Source organism: Drosophila miranda, chromosome 4, assembly GCF_003369915.1.
Source record: "Drosophila miranda strain MSH22 chromosome 4, D.miranda_PacBio2.1, whole genome shotgun sequence".
Classification (NCBI taxonomy): Eukaryota; Metazoa; Arthropoda; class Insecta; order Diptera; family Drosophilidae; genus Drosophila; species Drosophila miranda.
In genome coordinates this window covers 19597716-19616864 of record NC_046677.1, presented here as the reverse complement: position 1 = coordinate 19616864, position 19149 = coordinate 19597716, and the positions used below count along the sequence as shown (strand labels likewise).

General features: G+C 44.2%; 2 protein-coding genes across 4 annotated transcripts in view; one reads left to right on the top strand and one right to left on the bottom strand.

Moving 5' to 3' along the window:
• LOC108162045 overlaps window positions 1-19149 on the bottom strand; it is an 87421-nt gene that overhangs the window by 55108 nt on the left and 13164 nt on the right. The window contains exons 3-5 of the mRNA XM_017296572.2: window positions 7513-8474; window positions 1441-1548; window positions 787-878 (exon numbers count right to left, since the gene is read on the bottom strand). Coding sequence (XP_017152061.2) covers window positions 787-878; window positions 1441-1548; window positions 7513-8267 — 955 coding nt within the window. The 5' untranslated portion in view covers window positions 8268-8474. The remainder of the gene's footprint in view (window positions 1-786; window positions 879-1440; window positions 1549-7512; window positions 8475-19149) is intronic.
• On the top strand, window positions 1543-18094 carry LOC108162046 (cGMP-dependent protein kinase 1). 3 transcript variants are annotated; one of them, XM_033393581.1, is made up of 11 exons: window positions 10087-10249; window positions 12037-12230; window positions 13668-13739; window positions 14057-14965; window positions 15166-15329; window positions 15406-15689; window positions 15748-15917; window positions 15989-16227; window positions 16290-16607; window positions 16672-16903; window positions 16961-18094. In XM_033393581.1, the coding sequence occupies exons 2-11, from the start codon at window positions 12126-12128 to the stop codon at window positions 17474-17476; spliced, it is 3009 nt and encodes a 1002-aa protein (XP_033249472.1). In that variant the 5' UTR covers window positions 10087-10249; window positions 12037-12125; the 3' UTR covers window positions 17477-18094. The 3 variants fall into 3 exon arrangements, with proteins under 3 accessions (XP_033249473.1, XP_033249472.1, XP_033249471.1); XM_033393582.1 differs by lacking the exons at window positions 10087-10249; window positions 12037-12230 and adding an exon at window positions 1543-1816; XM_033393580.1 differs by having other exon boundaries at window positions 10087-12230.

Here is a 19149-nt window from a genome sequence, read left to right as displayed (position 1 = left end):
AAATTCAAAGAATGTTCCTGGCATGCACTTGGATACTCTTGTGTCTGTCCATTCCTTCACTCCACTAAAATCGCCCCACCTGTTCTGAGCCTGGCAACAGACCGACCAGAAGGTCGAAATCGATGAAATTGGAATTTTTCATCTAGGGAAACAAGTTTTCCAAGTTTTCTAGAATGCTAATTTAATTATGATTCATGATATCTCACATTGGCGAAATGCCGATGAAGACCAACCCAGGCTACTCCTTTAGTCCCACTTTGCATTCTGACTACAATTTCATGCACTCGTGCGTTTCAATAAACTCCAGGACTTAAAGCTGAAAAACTGTTGGTGTTCTTGTTTTCTGCCCAAGTGACATGAATTTTTACTGCTTTGCCTGCAGCAACGACATGGAAATTGGCAAGCATCCCATCCAGTGACAACCTGAGGTTTTCCATGGTCTTCCTTGTTTCTCTTTCACTGCTTTCAGTTGCAGTTGTTATAAATTGTTGTTATGTTTGCACGCACTTGTCGATTAAATGGCTCGAGAGGGGCTTCTAGAGGGAGATCGACGACGCCACCCTCCGCTTGGATGTATTTTCACTCATTTGTATGGGCACCTCAGCTGCAATCGAGTGCATTCTTAATGATAATCATTTCCGTAATTACATTTTCACTTTAACAACTTTGCTCTTTTATCGGGCGCTGTACCCCTTCCACCCACATACTTCGCGGAGAAATTTACACTTTTCTGCACTGGCGCCTATTATGTTTATGTACCACATTAACATTTATTATTGCACTTACCCTGCGTGGTCCTGTTTATTTCGGGTATTTCACATCTGGTTCCTTTGTACCCCATTGGACAGTGGCAAGTTATGGCCGCATCGCCGATGTGCCTGAAAATTACGATAAAAGCAAACCCGACTAAGAAGTGCAAATATACCTTATACAAATATGCACACACAAATGTATGCGGCCTAAAGAAATACAATTATATATGTAAATATATATATAATGTACATATGTACATATGTATGCAAGTGTACATTCAATAAATAAAAACAAACGAAATCAAATCGCCTCGCTGCCCTACTGTAACTGTAAACAAAATGCAGTCCAACGAACGCAACAAAATGAGAGCAAAAGAAAGAGAGGAAAACGTATCAGCTTACGTCCCACACATGATGAAATTATAGAAGGTGGCCCGTTAGCACTCTTTCGTGTGCACTAGTGAGAGCGGTTTGTTTGATGAGAGAGAGATGAACGAAGTTTGCTGTTGTACAAAATCAGACCCGAAAAGAGAGCGCATAGCGCGGACCACCTTGTAATCTCTGTCTAATCTCTATCATGGGCGGTCCCTCTCTGCCGATCGTCTCTCTCAGCTTCGCTGACGGCAGACAAATTGCACTCAAATACTTAATGTAGCAGTATGCGTAGAAAAATCGAGCATGTACTTACTTGCAGGTTCCACCGTTTTGGCACACGTTTGTATGTACGTCTTTGCATAAGGGACCATGTCCACAGTCACTGCCGCTGAAGCCTGGAAAACAGGCGCAACCGTACGAACTGCAAATAAATGTCAAAACGGGAGATGTGAGCACGTTTCGAGTTCTATTTGTTATCTGGTGTGTTGTGTTGTGTTATTTGCTGAAAACTGTAAAGTTCGCACCCTCTGGTCAGAGCCCACAAGTTGTCAAGCTGGGCTGCGGAGTTGTCAGCGCAGCATTCACAATTATTTATCTCCGAGCTTGCGCCTTGTCACAGCCGATGAGCTGCCCAGATTGTGACTCATAAAAAGTTTTATTGGACCATTCTGATGGAGGAATTTCATAAGGTACGTGCCTAAGCTGAATTCATAGTTATTTCAAAACCATCTTCAAAGGAATTCAACATCATGAGCTCCAGACGTTGGAGTCAAAATTCTTAACCACAGACAATATTTCAAATATGTAAGATTTATACGCACGGCAAACTCAAAGGCACTTTGCAGGCCACTTTTTTAATGTGAATTGGGCATTACACAACCTTTAAAACGGGATGGCATATTTCTAAGAAAGTTGCCTCTTTGCAGGGTCACAAATTCCTATTTATCTTTCTAACAATGTTCACATTTAATCAATTGAGGTTTTTTCATAAGAGTTCCAAGGCGGCAGCTCGACGTCGCTTTCCGGCGGTTTACCTAAATCCGAATTTAACGAGAAAATCATTCTAATTGATCTGCTATTAGTAACATCTGGGGTTTTCTATCTGCAATCTTATGAACAAATCGAACCATTAATAAAAGTGGCCAAAACGACATAAATGTTTTGGCCGCTTAGGCAAAATCAAACGGCTGAGCCACAAAGTGGGGAGGAAACTTTTCCTGTCACACAACTTTTATTTGTTTTATTTATTTATTTCTTTAGTTTTTAAAAATTTTGATTTCCAAACAGTTCGGTTCTTTGCATTTTCATCTCGCTAACTATGTGTTTAAGAATACTTTCTATCTTCGGAATGCAGTCATTTATCATTTGTGTAAATAGAAATGGATGGCTTGGGAGTCCGCCCCTTCGTTAAGCGTACATACACCATTTTGCCTAATACACTGGCCTTGTTTGTTGTACATATATGCAATGCGAGGCCTGTACGCTCTGGTGCTATTGTATTGCGGAAATTAATTGCCTCTGTGTTCGGACATCTGCGCTGCTTACAAATCCATGCTGCCTGCTACTGGCCATCTCTTCTATGGCTTGTTGTGCCCTCTGCGCCGGAAATGTTTTTCTACATAAACTGCATGCGACTGAGCTTTAAGACTGCTTTATAGGTGCTGTCGAGTAAGTGGGAGTTGTCATAGCCCATGCATTATCTGTTTAACAGAATGCTGTATCTTTAAAGTCGTTGTTCATCGACAGGCGCTCGTAAGAACGAACCAGCCGAGTGCCGAGTGCCGAGTGCCGGGTGCCGGGAAAACAAGGATTTCGATCCTGTTCTGGAGCTAAACCTTCTTCGTTTCATTGGAACGGGCTTTGCATTTTTTACGAATCGTTGAAAATCACCTGCAGCTGGCTTTATTCGTGTGTTCGCAAATTTTGATAGGATTTTTTTTTTTTTCTTGCATAATTCTGTATATTTTGCGACATGTGCACTTCGAAAGTTTTTTTCTCACAAAAAATATTTGGCACACAGCGTTTTATTTTCAAGGTACGCCGCGGGCCCTTTGTTTAAAATAAAAATTAAAAGTACTGCACATACACGTACGGCAGGTGTAACACTTTGGTTTTGGCAGAAGGAAACGGGGATTTTCATGGTTCTCGGAGAGAACCCATTGTTTTGCCTGCATTTCGCAATCCCATTTCAACTGCGCATTTTAAATTCATTCAAATTTGAAAAGCCGAACAATTAAAATCGCTTGCCAAAAATCTGCTACTACTTTATAGTGCTCCACTCGAAAAGTGCTGACCGAGCGTACATGGGAGCGTACATGCTCCACTGCTCCTGGCTAACCCAGAAAACACACATATGGCTGCCATAATATTCATGTCATATCCTTCGCCAACATTCCCTTCTTCCTGGCAGCGATAACAAAGAAAGCTTGATCCAAAATGTTATGCAGGATGTGGACAAGTCCGTATGGGTTACTTAGTTGGAGCTAACAAACTACGTTTTGGTATGTTTTTGACAAAAAGCCAAAGTGCACAGACACAAAAATATGCAGACCAGAATTCATAAAGTTTTTCTCAATCATGTGCTTTAAGTGAAGTATGAGAAATATCATATTATATGTATTAAATCAGTTCGCATGACGGCGTGTGTGGGGGGTCTAGGCGTATCTGGGCATCGCATGATAAAATGCAATGAAAATACAACAAATTGCTGCCGGAAGGCAACCGGTTGAAAAAAGTATACATATAAACGGTGGCAATTACTTTTTCACCCTTTCGCCTAATGCAATAAAATTTAATTTGATGGCCCTATGTGTAAAGGTGGCTGAGTGCGCTGCAAGAATAGGGATTGTTGAATGGTTTGTGGCGGCCATTTAACGGCTCCCCAGTCGTAAAACACATACACAGGTACCTAAATATTCAAAATGTACGTACACATACGCACTCCTACATACATATATGTATAAAGAGGTATATTTTTGTATTTTTAATGGCATTTCCTTTTCTGTATACAAATTATTTTCGTCAAATTCCGAACCCTTTTTTCAAATTTCATTCCAAATCTCTTCAGCTAATTGTATTTTTCGTAGACCCTAGTACGAGTATTATCAGGCGAGAGTACATATTTGCTTGTCGTTGTGCACTCGCCCATCTGTATTCATTTTGAGACTTTGCAGATACATGTACATATCTCGAAGATAAGTCAGGAAAATTAAAAGTTTTAATTGAGCGGAATTTATTCAGAGATCAGCTGACCCACAAACGAGACCAATGCGCCAATTTTGAGGCCAAAACCAACTTAATTTCGACATGACCAACTCCGTATCCGCCCGTAGTCCATGTGTGCCGTTTCTCGACTTTGGGTAAATGACACTGTTTGACATGGCAAACAATGCACGAGGCGCACGCAGGCGAATCGGAATGACAATGACACAGATACCATGTGGCGAGCTGCACGTGCAGCGGTCACATCGATGTGCTCCACCTCCACCTCCGCCTCCGCCTCCGCCCGCTCTGAGCCTGATCTCATTTGGTGCTGACATTTTGTTTGCTCAGCAGCAGCTACGCTTTTTGTTATTAAAGCTGTTTCAGACGCAGACCCAGAGCCATAGGCTACGCACATTGATTGCCGAACATTTCCCACTGTCCCTACCCCGTCCCTTCTGCGCACACAATTTGCCGCTTGAATGTGGCCTAATTCTGAGTCGATGTCATTGCCGTTGGTGCTTCTTCCCCTTGTTTACTGGTAGCTGTGCGGGCCTTTTAAAAGCCTGCCAATCAGTGGGACAGCGATTGCCGTCTACACCCTCGAAATGTTATGGCACTTTTGTTTGTGATTACAAACCTGCGTCCTTGGCTCTAAAGGCAACTGGCAACTGGCTTCCATTCCATTGAGTTAACAATTTTCGAACGAATGCAAAACGCAAACGGATATTTGTTGCCTTTTCTACTTTTCGACTATCCCAAAGACTTTAAGAAAAAAATATTAAATTACTGAATCAGTTCAATATAGCTTTATGATGACCCTCAAAGCGAGAAAGTTTTTCAATTAAGCGTCTGTTAATGAAAATATAGAGCTGGGCCGAAAACCCTCCAAAGAGGGGAAAGAAAACCAAATTGAATGCCCAACCGAAATGGCTTAAACCCGAAAAAGTATTTAAAAATATAAATTGGTTACTGGTCTGCGGAGTTTTGCGGTGAGGTGCAACAGATTTTCATTGGCCAGCAAATTGATGCCGATGGAGCAAATAAATGCATAAAAATTCTTGTAGAAGTGCAGTCAGTCAGTCGTCATCAAAGTGGAAAGAACAAAACGAAATGAAAATCGAAAAGGGACTGGCAGGAGCAGACTCCATCCTGGCCGATGGCCAATTGTTTACGGCTTATTGTTTTCGCTCGCTCTTTTCTGCTGCTTACAGTTTATAGAAAATCATTTTGAACAGTTTATGCAACATTTGTTGTCTTATAATGACCAAATTATAAAAGCGCCAAGAGGATATATAAATATTTAGTGACTTCTGATACTAGATTTATTTTGTAAGCTTTCCCTAACCTAAAGCCGGATTTTCTTGCGACGGCGCTTATTAAAAATTTGAGCACGAAAGCTCACGAGATACTCGTAGGAATTAATCAAAAAACAGCGGACGAAAACTGAAGCCTCAACGTTTAGAGGGGAGCGCTCCGCGATTTCATCATCCACGAGTATCCCAGAGTTTCCCAGTTGTTGTGCATTTTTCGCACATTAGCCCAACAAAAGAGCTAGAGCCATAGATGAGAATGCAATGCGACGAAGTGCTGAAAACAAACAAAAAGTAAAGATTGTGTTGAAGGATTTCAATTGGTCTATACGTGGCTCTCGTCGTCTCATCACCGTGGAGTTGGGAGCTACTTCTGGGTCCCTTGCACGGCTGTTCCTGCTGTGTTTTGCTTTGCTTATCTGAGGCACGTAGAGAGTGATGAGGCCCCATTTGCCTTTAGTTGGTAATTAAGTTACGGGGCGCTACGTGTCAGGCGCGAAATTATATTTTAGAAGAACGGCACTGCGCTGAGAGGTCCGAAGCACTCCCAGGCTCGCAGAAGAAACTTAAGCTGTCACTTTCGTATTAATTTTCCCTTGCAGGCAGCTCCATTTGCTATTATATTAATATTCAATTAGCTGGGTAAATACACGTTCCCCTCGGCCTACCAATTAATTATAATTATGGTAAGTAGTCGAGGAAGTGAAGTGCCTTTTGTTTGGTTTTGTTATGTTTGTTTATCAAAAACCCGAAGCATTTGGTGCTTCCAGCTTCCGATTCAAACAAGTTTTGATTTGTTAAATCTCTGGGGTCATTGTTGTGCCCAGTGCTATGTCCGTGTTAAATGCTTTTGCCTTGTTTAATTGTTTTCATTAAACTTTATAATTGGCCTAAATCGGAACATTTATGTTTGTTACTTGTTGCTGAGTATTTTCGGGAGAATAAATTACATACCTAATTTATAAGAGCTAATTCCACGCTTCCTTCATGAATCCGTGCCGGCAAACACCTGTTCAATTAATCAAAGGGCAGAACAATCTGTCCGCGACTTGACCTGGACTTGACATGCCCCGCCATACCACAAGCTGTCACGGTTTCTGCTGCACGTCAAGCTCAATTTCAAAGCTCATCCGTAAAATCCTTTTACCTGAATTTTGTCGGGACAAATGCACATGCTTTCCAGTCTTTCTTTTGACTGTTGGCTTACACATTCGTTTTGCACATTTTTGTACTTTTGTTCTTGGCTTTTTATACCCGATACTCAAAGAGAGTACAGGGTGTAGGGGTGTACTAGACTTGAGGCCAGTAGAACCCTCTCTTTCACACACTCGTCCTGGTGCAGTGTGCCCCGTCTGGCGGTAGGGAGCCATACTAACTGAAATACTGACATCTGGTATAAATGTAGAGTCGTGGCCCTAGCTGCGACTCAGAACTTTACTGCTCGTCTTTTTTTTGGGAAACTGCGATGCTTTTTATTGTTTTGCCTGGCTCTTCCCTGGGGATTTCAGCAGGATGTAGTCGTTTTTTGGGGCAACGAAGGACCTCCTCCACTTATTGAAACATTACAAATGTATGGCTCCCACTTGGGTTAGGTTGAAAGCCTCGAATCGAACCCAACACAAAAATGCAAAGCCGAAACAGTTAAACAACTTTTCCAGTAGTACCTTGAACACCAAAAGAGAAACAAGATTGATGTGCCAGCAGTTAACAGTTTCAACGGCTAGCTGTCGGTGATTTTTGTAAGCCATATATCGTACATCGTACCGTATTTATCCTGAGCAGAAAGGAAGCTCATTTCCCCCTCTATTTCCCTTACCGTGCTATAATAGTTGCTTAAATAAGCTATATGCTCCAAATGAACCCATACATACCCGTAGTCCGCGCTGGCATAGCAATCTCCAAGAAAGCGGCACTGGAGAGTGTTGCACTGCGATTCCTTCACATCGTGCTGCACCTCATATGTAATGTTGAAGCCGTAGACGTCGAGTAGGCGATCCAGTGCCCGTAAATGAGTTCCGTCCAAGGTGGCCATCGTGAACCGTATCTCCAAGTACTGACTGTGGAACTGCACCCAGGATACCTGGGTCACTTCGTCCTCCGTCAGCGTGAAGACGCGGTGGGCAGGCACCTTAAAGTCGTCGGAGTAGTACATGTACTCGGTGAGCTTAAGACCGCTCAGCACGTAGAGCTGTGTCAGGTAGACCACTATCGATACGTTTTCCTTCCCCTGGGATGTGGGCAAGTCGGAAGCATCGATTATCCATATGCATTCGATGGGTGTGGGGAAGCGATGTGGAAAGTTGGGCGTTTGAATGATGCCGTTTCTCGCCTTGAGGAGACCTCCGCAGCCGGAACTGCCGTTGATGGTTCCGGCTAGGCGTGGGGGGCTGCTTTGACCCCCTGAACTGTGATCACCCGCAAAGGCGTTCATGGAGAAGTTGTGCTTGGCCGCCGAGAAGGGCGGCGGGGGCGGCAGCGGCACGGCGGGCAACGAGAACTTCTGCTCCATGCTGTACCGGGCATTCTGCTGGTGTTTGTCTTCCGTCTTGTGCTGAGGTGCCACTGGCAACAGCATCACCAGCAATATCGTCGTTGATAGCCCGACAAGTGTGGTCAACAGCGACATTTACTTGGCCTTTTCTCTTGCCCCTCTTTTAGTGTATTTCAGCTGTACTTTCGCCTCGCTCAGCAGAGCTATCATTTGCCATTCGGTCCAATAGGGACATGCGTGCAAATTATAGTTGTTTTTTCGACGGTACAGTTGTTGGTGTCGTAGTCGATGGTGCGGTTGCCTCGGCCCAGTTACTCATTGACATCTGGCCCATTTTTTCGACTGCAAGTAGGAAAAAAGAAAGATCAAGTCAAATTTTAGTTGAACCCATTTTGACAGCTGTCGTTTGCATTTGAATAACTGGCTCTCTGTCTCTCTGCCCGTCGGAAGAGGCCGCCCTAGAGCCGACCCGTATTCTGTCAGCGTGAAAAAAGCAATTTGAAAATCCACTAAAACGGCCGCTGGAAACGGCGTGGTTCGCGGAGAAGCTGCCGGAGCACATCAATCATGGCTTCATGGGTGTCGTGAATCGTGGCCGGCCGTAAAACAAAAACACAAAATGCTCACTTGCCCGTCCGTTTTTCTTTTCAACTTTCAAATTGTTTTCCCATATTTCGTAGGTACATTTTTGGCCCCGTCCGCTAGACCTAAACCTAAAGCTCCTCCTCTCCTTGACGGGGCAGGTTTTTCAGCTCTGATCTTAGATCTCTGAATCAGTTGGGCGTAAAATAATGATTAAGAAACGCGTACAAGTGGTGTTGGAGTAATTTTCTAACGGTAGTCAACTAAAGCGAATCGGATACACAGCTTTAATCTTATCGAACTCAAATAAATGTGGGCGAAGTTCCAAAGCAGTGCAAACACGACGATAATTATAATTGGGCCGTCCTAATCGTGTGTGTATGTTCATACATGCGTATCTGTACCCGTCTGTGTGGTATATTACTTATAGGTAAATAACTTCGATAACCCAATCAAAATATTAAGTGCCAAATACCATACGAAAGTGGCTTTCGAGCCGCTCGATACATAAATTATTCACATCTTGGAGAAGTGCACAATCTCTGTGAGCTCTGTGCTGAATAGACTATGCAATGATATCTGTCTGTGGGTATGGAAATACCTAGGCTGGTATTCTGGAGTTTTCGGGCTCCTCATGGTGCACACGCCACACCGTTGACTTTAAAGTGGGGCCAAAATTTGGCATCCGCTGCGTCAGGGGGGTGGAAGAGATGCCTGTTCGCGTTGCGACGTGTGTTAACAAGTTTAATCAAACGACAGTGTCGCGAGATACGTGCATACTTTAAGGCGTAACCGTCGACTGAAGACATGTTCGCCCTCATATGGTCGCAGCATATGAGCACATATGAAGCCCCTGAGTAGGGGTGTATAAGGGTGAGTTCGGGTGAGTAAAAATGAGTTTTCCCTTGAAATTGCTTTAGTTACGCATTCGAAGCATAATGAATAAAATTGTCATTGTCGGAAGAGAACCGCTTACTCTTCAGAAAACTTTAATACAAGTGAAATGTTCTTAAGTTGATTCAGGACGCCGTGGCATCCCAGAAATGTGTGGGCTGACCTGTTTACTTTTTTGTACGAGTATATCCCTCCTGATGCGCCCAAACCTGGACCACGCCCCTGCGTTCTGGGCTAAAAAGTCCGTCTCGCGTTTAACAATGACGCCTGGCATACCCAACACTTCTCCATAGATAAGAACACTAGGCAGGCACTTCAACTGATACCGATAAACGTAAAGCTAGTCAGCCGTCGGTGTTGTCGCCGTTCGTGGCTACGCTGACGCTGACGCTGCGCTGGCGCTGGCTTCGCCGGCGTTACCGCGTTACCGCGTCGAGCAAATTGCCAATTTAAATTGTCCACATTAAATTAGTCGAGTTATCAGCTTCCACGGCGGCAGGTGTGCGGAAAGTGTACGGATCGGGCCGTAATAAAAGCTTCTTTTTTCGCCGCTACGCATTACGCAGCCTTGAGGTTTTCAATTAACTGATTCAGGGTCCCGCAGCATGGAGTGGAACTGTTTCTGTGACCAACTGTAAAAGGTGGCCCTTCCTCACGAAAGTGACGCGATTATTGCTTAAATAGTTGAAATAGGTTTTTTTTTTTGTAATTCTTTAATGATATGTGGCGACATGACTAATTCGCGGATGTGCTCAAGTGTTTTGGTAAAAAATGTAAAAACAACTCAAATCCTACAGATAAAGTGTGTAAATTACATTGATCTCAGCTATTTACTATGGCAGGATACGGAGTGTGTGCAGTTGAATATTTTAATTTGTGTCAAAAATAAAAACCCAGCAAATATATCAATCATCTTCAATTTCCTGATATCGATATCTAATCAAAAAGATATGGCTGACTGACATATTCTCAAACAATTCGTGGAAAACTTTGAGTGTTTTAGAAACAATTAAGTGTGGTGCTATTGAATCAACTAAGTTGATGAGTTTTGAGCTCCCGCGATTAGCATAATAGGTCTATCGCTTCGTAAAGCTGAAACAATGTGAATAACACTCCACTTTGCCCACACAAAAAGCTTATCGGGAGCACTTACGATTTCCTTGAACAAACCCAAACCCTGATCGTTCAATAAAAAGGCATATGCTTCAGCCGGAATCTAAACCCACAAAAAATACAAAACAAATGAAAAGGCATATGCTTTGGCCGGGCAAAATTTAGCCATACCTTCATTATGAAATGCAGTGAAAAAAAATCATTCAAGCAAGTGAAAACTAACACATCAAGAAGTCTGCCGATAAGAGCCAACGAAATGTCAATAAATTAATATAAATGAGTGACTCGTGACTTGCGGCTCTTTCGAGTCACTTCGGCCTTTCTCTGGTCGTTGGTGTTGTCGTTGTCGTTGTCGTTGCTTTTGCCGATGGTGCCGGCTGCGCTGCTCGTCGAAGCAAATCAACGCACGAAAAGTGAAGTGAAAATGTCCATGAAAACGAAAATACCCAGATATTGTCATTTTTTGATTTGGAATATACATTTCTTGTGTTCCCAGCCATCGAGATATGGTCTAACAGAATACTCGACAGTTGGTGTATGACTAAACGAATAAACGGTTTCTTTAAGTCAGTGCATTGGTCATTGGGTCTGGCCTACTAGCTATGAGTCGGTAGTCCCCCGAAATAACGCCAACCCCAGCGTTGGCTCCTGTCCTTTGGGCCGGCCGTTCAGGGCATTTGATCTAGAGCTTTTAAGCAAACAATGAAAATCCCCCCGCATAAATAGAAAACAATTAAGCATTTTAAACGATAAGAGAAAAGAGATAAAAGCCAGCAAGCATACTGATTCATCGCTGTAGACCCAATGCTGAACAAACTGAGGCGTGGACAGAGACAGGGGCAGAGCCAGAGCCAGAGCCAGAGACAGCGGCGTCGGTATCAACAAAAACAGAGAAATCGGTAGCCAGCCCGCCCTCAGCAGTAATTAAAGCAGCACCAGTTGACGATGCGCACATTTTTCGAACTTTGAAACTTTTGTTCTTCAAACAAATTTATCAGATACAAAGCAAGAGCGGCTTGGTTTTGTTGGGGCAGTTGATAAGCCAATGTGGTCAGCAGTGGATCTAGTAATATGCTTAGATTCTTTATTCTTTTATGCTGCACTTTCGTTTTTACAGAACCCTAGATAAGTGGGTACCCGTATATAATCAACACAAGACCGAAATAAGTGTTTAAAGTTCTACCCTTTATGATGAAATTGCCACCAAACACAGGAAATGTATACCACAAATTTAAGATTTAATGACTTATGGTTATGGTAAACTGATTGGTATAATTAAAGTGTTTCATCTGCCTTATCAACAATAACATAACAGCAAGATTTCAGATAAAGTGATAAAATATCAACTAACCAGATAAACTAATATACATATTTAAATAAAACAAATAAAAGGCAGGTGACAATATGGCCTGCTTTCCTCGATTGTTCCATCATCGCAACAAAAACAAATTCACTCCCGCCCAAGACGAGAACACCGACACGATACTCAACACGCACGATAGTCCGGTGGTGAGTTTCTGTGGGGCGAAGATCATGCTGCAGCAATGCTCTCGTCTCATAAGCCCACTGATAAGTTGATCGAGTGCTTAATTGAGTTAATCGGGGCGGCAAGAAAATCCATAAATAATATTTAGCCAGGTTTAGAATTATCGTAGAGTTTTTCATCAACGCAAAGCGTGTTCAAAAAATACTAGATACGAGATTCGAGTAACAGGAGAGATGTCGTTACTCTGACTGCGCTTTCCGATCGTGTTGATCGAAAATACTCTCTCAGTTGAGGCAGAAAGGGTATCGGACGAACAAGTACGATTGGAGCGAAACCTTGCTTCGCTTATCATTTATTTCACTGCCCATGACGTTCACTTTTCAAAATGGTTATCACGCAAGCATCAAACACACAGCAAATTAACGGAAGCCGGGTGCCCAAGCACTCTTTGTCAGATGAAAATACTTCGTGAAATATTTGCCAAATACCATTCAAATGATGGGTATACAAATTCCACCGAAACTTATTAGGCCCACTTCAAACGAGCTGGAAGACTGGAAGAAACGACACTTGGCTTAGTGCAATATAAGCGTTTTAGCAATGACAAGTTGTTATTAAATATGCAAAAATATGATAAGCAAGCATATAAATAGGTGGGGAGAGAGAGAAAACGCGTTGAGAAAATCATACCGGAAGCAGAAACTCATGCATAAATCTCCAGCAATGTGTATGAGTTCGGGCAGCTTGCAACCACTGCTCCAAATGACATATAAATATGCAGAATCCGTAGGATGCGTGGCTATCTATAGACATATCTGTGGCTGTCTCTGGGGGTAGACGCCCGAGAGGGCTGTCATGTTTTTCGCTAGAGATGGAGATGGAAATGAACGTGATTGCACGCATGACGCTCGAGCTATTCTAAATAACTCGGGGACGTTCAGTGTCAAAGCCGTTAGGAAAACATGAGCTCTAAGGGAGGAATCCCCAGACTGTAACAATGGCTGTAGCGCAGAAATGTACCAAAGTCGCTGCGTAGGCAAAGCCCTTCCCCCGACTTTAGCTGCAGTCTGTCCATGGACATTATCAGGGACTTTATCAGAGTTTTGAGCTTCCGTGGGAAAACGGAAAATACGTCAGAATGTCGTCGTTTAGATCGATTAGCATATCAAAGTCAAGCCAACCAGCGACTTGCATAGTGGCAGGTGTTTATTTATGCCTGCTTTTGGTTGCCTTCACTCAAAGATAACAAGTAGAAGCTTTTCGCATGAGTACACAGTATTTGAATCGATGATTCAACTTTTAAATAGGCTGTACATATACATATGAACATCATTTTGATTAGTTTGAATAAAATCTAGTCCAGCGATGGTAAGGCTTGCCGCCTTTTATTAAGCAGAAGAAGGGATCAGGAGGCAGAAGTATGATGTAATATGCATAAAAGTACGGTTATAATTTTCCAGCAAATCGGCTTGTACATTCGGCGCGAGGAAAAGCCCCTTTACACGCCCATCGTTACGCCCAGTGCCAGTGAGGTGAGTCTTTCCACCTGTTCGACTAAATGTGCTTGTTTTCGTGAAACACAACTAATATTTGCACACTTGTATATGTTTCTTATACTTCCAAACGAAACGATGCACACAACACTTGTAAATACGTACGCACACTCTTACACCATACACCACGCCAATGACGAATACAACACCAATGTCCGCCACGGCCACACGCCACACGCCACACGCCACACTCCACACTCCGCCTAACCCGAACCACAACGAAAAACTTTTGCACCTTGTTGTTTGTCTTGGTAAATGTTTGGCGGGTGGTTGCTCTCCCCCACCGCTGCCTCCAGGCCAAACTGCAACGGCTAAGACTGCAGCCCACGAGCTCCTCCTCCTCATCCTCCTCGCCCAGCAGCTTCCCGCTGCAGACTTTGGCCGAAAATGGCAGCGAAAACAATACAAACAGCCTGCAGAGGCAGCCAAAGAAGTTTCGCTCCAACAAGAGCAAACTGCAGCCGAGCAAACGGAAGGAAAAGCAAGATGACGAGCCGCAGGCGGAGGGAGACCCCGTCAATGGCAATGCAATTAATGTCACACGTTCAAATTCCAAATTAAAGCCAGTCAAAGAGCGGCGACCCACAGCCCTGCCCACAGAGGCGCCCAATATCGAGTTTGATGACGTGGAGGAGTCGGGGGCTAAGGCCAACGCAGACGGCGGTGCCTGTGCCGATGGTGGCGATGCTGTGGACGGCAAGGCAACGCTCAGAGTGAATGAGAATGGAATAATTGATGAGGTCGTCACGCCGTCGGGCACCACATCTCCTGCAACGGATGGGGGAAATGTAAAGTTTTTCATTGGTCATACACAGGAACTAAGCACAGACCAAACAGATGATACCTTGTCCTGGCAGAGCAGCGACACCAACAACAACAGCAACATAAACCGCACGTTGGCAAATGGGGCACTGCCACAAGATCGGCCAGAAGGTGGAGGGCAGCAGCTGCTAGAAGCTCCGCCCAACGGCAAGAGTAGCAGCAATGTGTCACTCAATTATCTTACAAAGTGCAGTGGAGACAGTCACCGCCGACGACGTGCGTCTACCATGCCAGATATTAACATACCGCCTGCGCCGCCGATGCCTGCCGAGCTGCTGGTCCCTGGAACGCCAGTACACTTGCGGAAGAAACGGAGCGTCGAATGCCGACAGAACCTACAAACAGACGTCAAACTAAGCCCTCCCGAGGCTTCGAATAATCAAGTAAGTAATGAGGAAGGTGGCTTCTTGGCAGGCGCTGAACTGCGCGGAAACGGGACCTTGTCATGTGGCTTTTGGTCCATTATAGTACATGCCAGTTTCTGGCCGGAGAGCCGGGCTATCAACAATGTTGAGGGGGATTTTTCATTGGGCTTTAAACAAACATAAGATTCTTTCGTTCTTGCCTTTGTCCACACTATAAGGAACAAATACCAACACCTTCGCGAAACAGCGATGGAGAGAAGAGCCGACTCACCGAATCATCGGCTCCAAAGGCACATCGTGTGGAAGGTGGACTGATCTTTGTCCGACCGAATTACCCCATTCAAGGCGACCTTCAAATCGAATCAATTACAAAAGACAAAGCGTAAGTGAAGTAACTTTGCTGAAGCAGAAAAAACAAATAAAGTCATCGGTTATTGCCCAATGAATCCGCATCGCAGCACACGCAATCTCATACACATGGCCATTGAACGCAATGATTTCCTTAATAACCTAATGGACAAAGAGCGGAAGGAGATGGTTATCAATGCAATGGCGCCGGCTAGCTACAAAAAGAATAGTTACATCATACACGAGCACGAGGAGGGCTCCGAGATATATGTATCCGCCGAGGGCCACTACGATGTCATACGCGCCGGACAGCTTGTGGGCAACTTTGGACCGGCAACCGTATTCGGGGAGCTGGCAATACTCTATAACGCCCCCAGGCAGGCCACCATTAAGGGTAAATAGTGTGTACTGTAAACCAGACCGTTGTAGACCGTTCTTCTCCTGTTACCTAGCTGCCACTGATGCCCGAGTTTGGAAAATAGCACGTGAAACCTTTCGGGCCATCATGCAAATCTCCGGTTCCAGGGAACGCGAAGAAAACCTTCAGTTCCTCCGGTCGGTTCCATTTCTGCAAGAGCTGGAAGAAAGCTTGCTCAACAAAGTTGTTGACCTCCTGCAAAGGGTAATATACAATATCTTAGCGAGACACTTGTGCCACCGATCTATCGTAAAACTCTGCTTATTGCGCGGTAGAAATTCTATGAGACTGGCAGCTGCATTGTACGTGAAGGCGAGGTGGGAAACGAGTTCTATATCATTCGGGGCGGAACCGTTACCATAAAAAAGGAGGACGAGTCAAAAGAGGAGCAAATTGTGGCAAGGCGCAAGCGAGGCGACTACTTTGGCGAACAGGCGCTTCTGAATGCGGATGTGCGACAGGCCAGTGTCTATGCAGATGCACCAGGCACTGAGGTCCTAAAGTTGGATAGAGAGTGAGTTTCGAGCATAAAAGGAATAGAAAAGGGCTGGATTTTACGTTTCTTTCTTGCAACAGAGCGTTTATAAGCTACTTGGGAACTATCAAGCAACTTCGTGACAAGCCTAGTCAGCGGACCGAGCCCCATGGTCGATCCAGTAACAAAAGCATGGAGTTTGACAACGAGCATGCCCAGATAGCCATCTCCGAACTGAAGAAGGTGGCCACCTTGGGTGCTGGTGCTTTTGGACGTGTGGATCTGGTGGCCTATGGCCAGCAAACGTTTGCCCTGAAAATAATCAAGAAGATCGAGGTGGTCAAGCAGGACCAGATCGAGCACGTCTACAATGAGAAGAACGTGATGATCAAGTGCCGGCATTCGCCATTCATAGTGCAGTGAGTATTCGAGCATCTAATCACTCATTTTGCAGACTTCAAATACAGCTTTTTCCGATTGTAGACTCTACCGAACGTACCGGAACGACAAATACGTCTACTTCCTAATGGAGGCCTGCATGGGCGGTGATGTGTGGACAGTGATGTCGAAGCGGCAGTACTTCGATGAGAAGACCGCCAAGTTTATAGCGGGCTGTGTCGTCGAAGCCTTCGACTTTCTGCACTCGCACAACTTTATTTACAGGGACCTCAAGCCTGAGAACCTCATGCTGGGCACAGATGGCTACTGCAAACTGGTATTTTCAATCAAATTAATTTGTGAACAAATCAGCTCATTTCAAAATACTCGCCAGGTGGACTTCGGGTTTGCCAAATATGTTCGTCCGAATGAGAAGACAAACACCTTTGCCGGTACGCCGGAATATGTGGCACCCGAGATTATTCTGGACCGTGGGCACGATCGCTCCGTCGACTACTGGGCGTTGGGCATTCTAATCTACGAACTGCTGGTTGGCAAAACGCCCTTTAGAGGCGTGAACCAAATAAAGATTTATCAGCAAATCCTCAGCGGCATCGATGTCATACACATGCCTACTCGAATCCCCAAGTCAGCGCAGCACCTGGTGCGTCATCTGTGCAAACAGCTGCCTGCCGAACGCTTGGGATACCAGCGCAAGGGGATTTCCGATATCAAGCGACACAGTTGGTTCGAGAGTCTGGATTGGCAGCGACTGAAAGATAAACAATTGCCTTCCCCAATAAAGCGACCCCTCAAAAGTTGGACCGACTTGCAATACTTTGGGCCGTCCGGCGTGGAAAACGATTATGAGCCACCGGAAGAGTTGAGCGGGTGGGACGTGGACTTTTAGTGGCTAGGAATGTTAAATACATACATTGAAGTGTAAAGTAAAGGCTTAAAGTATTATAGGCGTTGCATTTATGTTTCTAGAATTTTAAATTCCCGCTAAGTTATATAGGTATTGTTAAATTACGTGACGCTTCTTCAACTTAGATAATAAATGTATCTGTATATATTTTATACACATTTTACTTAATGAATAGACCTAAGAGTAGTTTAAATTAATTTTGTATAAACTGAGATACATTTTTCCCATTTAATTTCACCCACGCGGTCGCTTCTGCTCGAAGTGCGGCAGTTCAATCATCAGCTCATTTGTATTCACGGAATCAATTAGAACAGCACACTTGTTTCCTTTGATATCGCCAGAACACGCCGACGAATAAACAAACAAATTCAATTAAGATGTTATGCTACTCGTCTCTGGCCGGACGGAACTCCGGCCAGACTTACAATAAGACTAGTTTGTCCTTAACAACTGCAAATTAGCAAAAGACCTGCATATCTGTTCTCCACTGGAAGGCAGACATTTTACCTATGAATGAAATGTTTTTTGTTTATGTTTTCTCAATTAAATAAATAAGCTTGGTTCTGAAGCTGACCACTTTCTCTTTGCGAAATTTCCCAACAGTCTCAAATGGTTTCAGATTTATTAAGTTTCATGCTTTTACCAATTTGATTTCTATGAAATCATACAGTTTATTGGAGAGAGAAATAAAATTCGATTTGGGAAAAACGACGAGAAAGAAAAGGTTAAGCAATAAATGTGCACGTCGAAGGAAGTTTATTAATCAATAATTTAACAGAAAAGCTGACGTTGCCAATTGGTCAACCAGATGGGAGAAAGCGAGAGAGAGGGAGAGAGGGAGGGAGAGGGACGTGGAACGAAGCCCTTTTTCTCTGTAGACATTCGCACTCATTTAACAATTTTACGCTTCGTTTAAGAAGCGTAAGAGGGATTGGCAGAGAACTCTGAAGGGTTCATTCTACCGTTCCACCGTTCTAGCGCTGGTTCTTAGATTCCCAGGAATCCTGTGTTTTCTGTGGGTCCAACCATTTTGTGGAAATAAAAAAGCATTTGCATGGCTTTCTTAGTTAACCTTTTTTCGCCAGCCGGTACCCACATCTCCGCTGAAAACTAAGCGCCAGTTGTGGCCCTCCCCCCGCCCGTGCTGCTCCCGTGCTGCTCCTTCGCTGCCAGTTGAGCGCGCACAGTTTCCCATCGGAAATGATGACATTTCGTCTAACTTTGTCGCCGCGGTGTGCAGTCGCATAGAAATGCTGTAGGTGTCTGAGAAGTGGCGTGGTCGTACATTGAGGAGAGTTGCGACAGCGGCAAAATGAAAATTTTCGCTTCCAAGGGAGCAGCGGAAATTGCTAAAATGTTCTTGGCTTCCTTTCGTTCCATTCGGTTTCGGAGCACTGTGCCGGGCGCCACGGAATTGAAATTGTGGCCAAATGTTGTCGCCATCATTTTTATTGATTTCCTTTACATACTTGTTGTATTTCATCTTTCTTCGCTTCGCTTTTCATTTTCATTCGCTTTTCTCTGCAGCTTTCGGCGGAAGGAAGGTAGCAAAATGTTATTATCAATTATCATTTATTATTGCGGGCCATTGTGAATTTTTTCGCTTGGCTGAATATATTTTCTTTTCCTCTGTCGACATTTCCGTGAAACTGTTT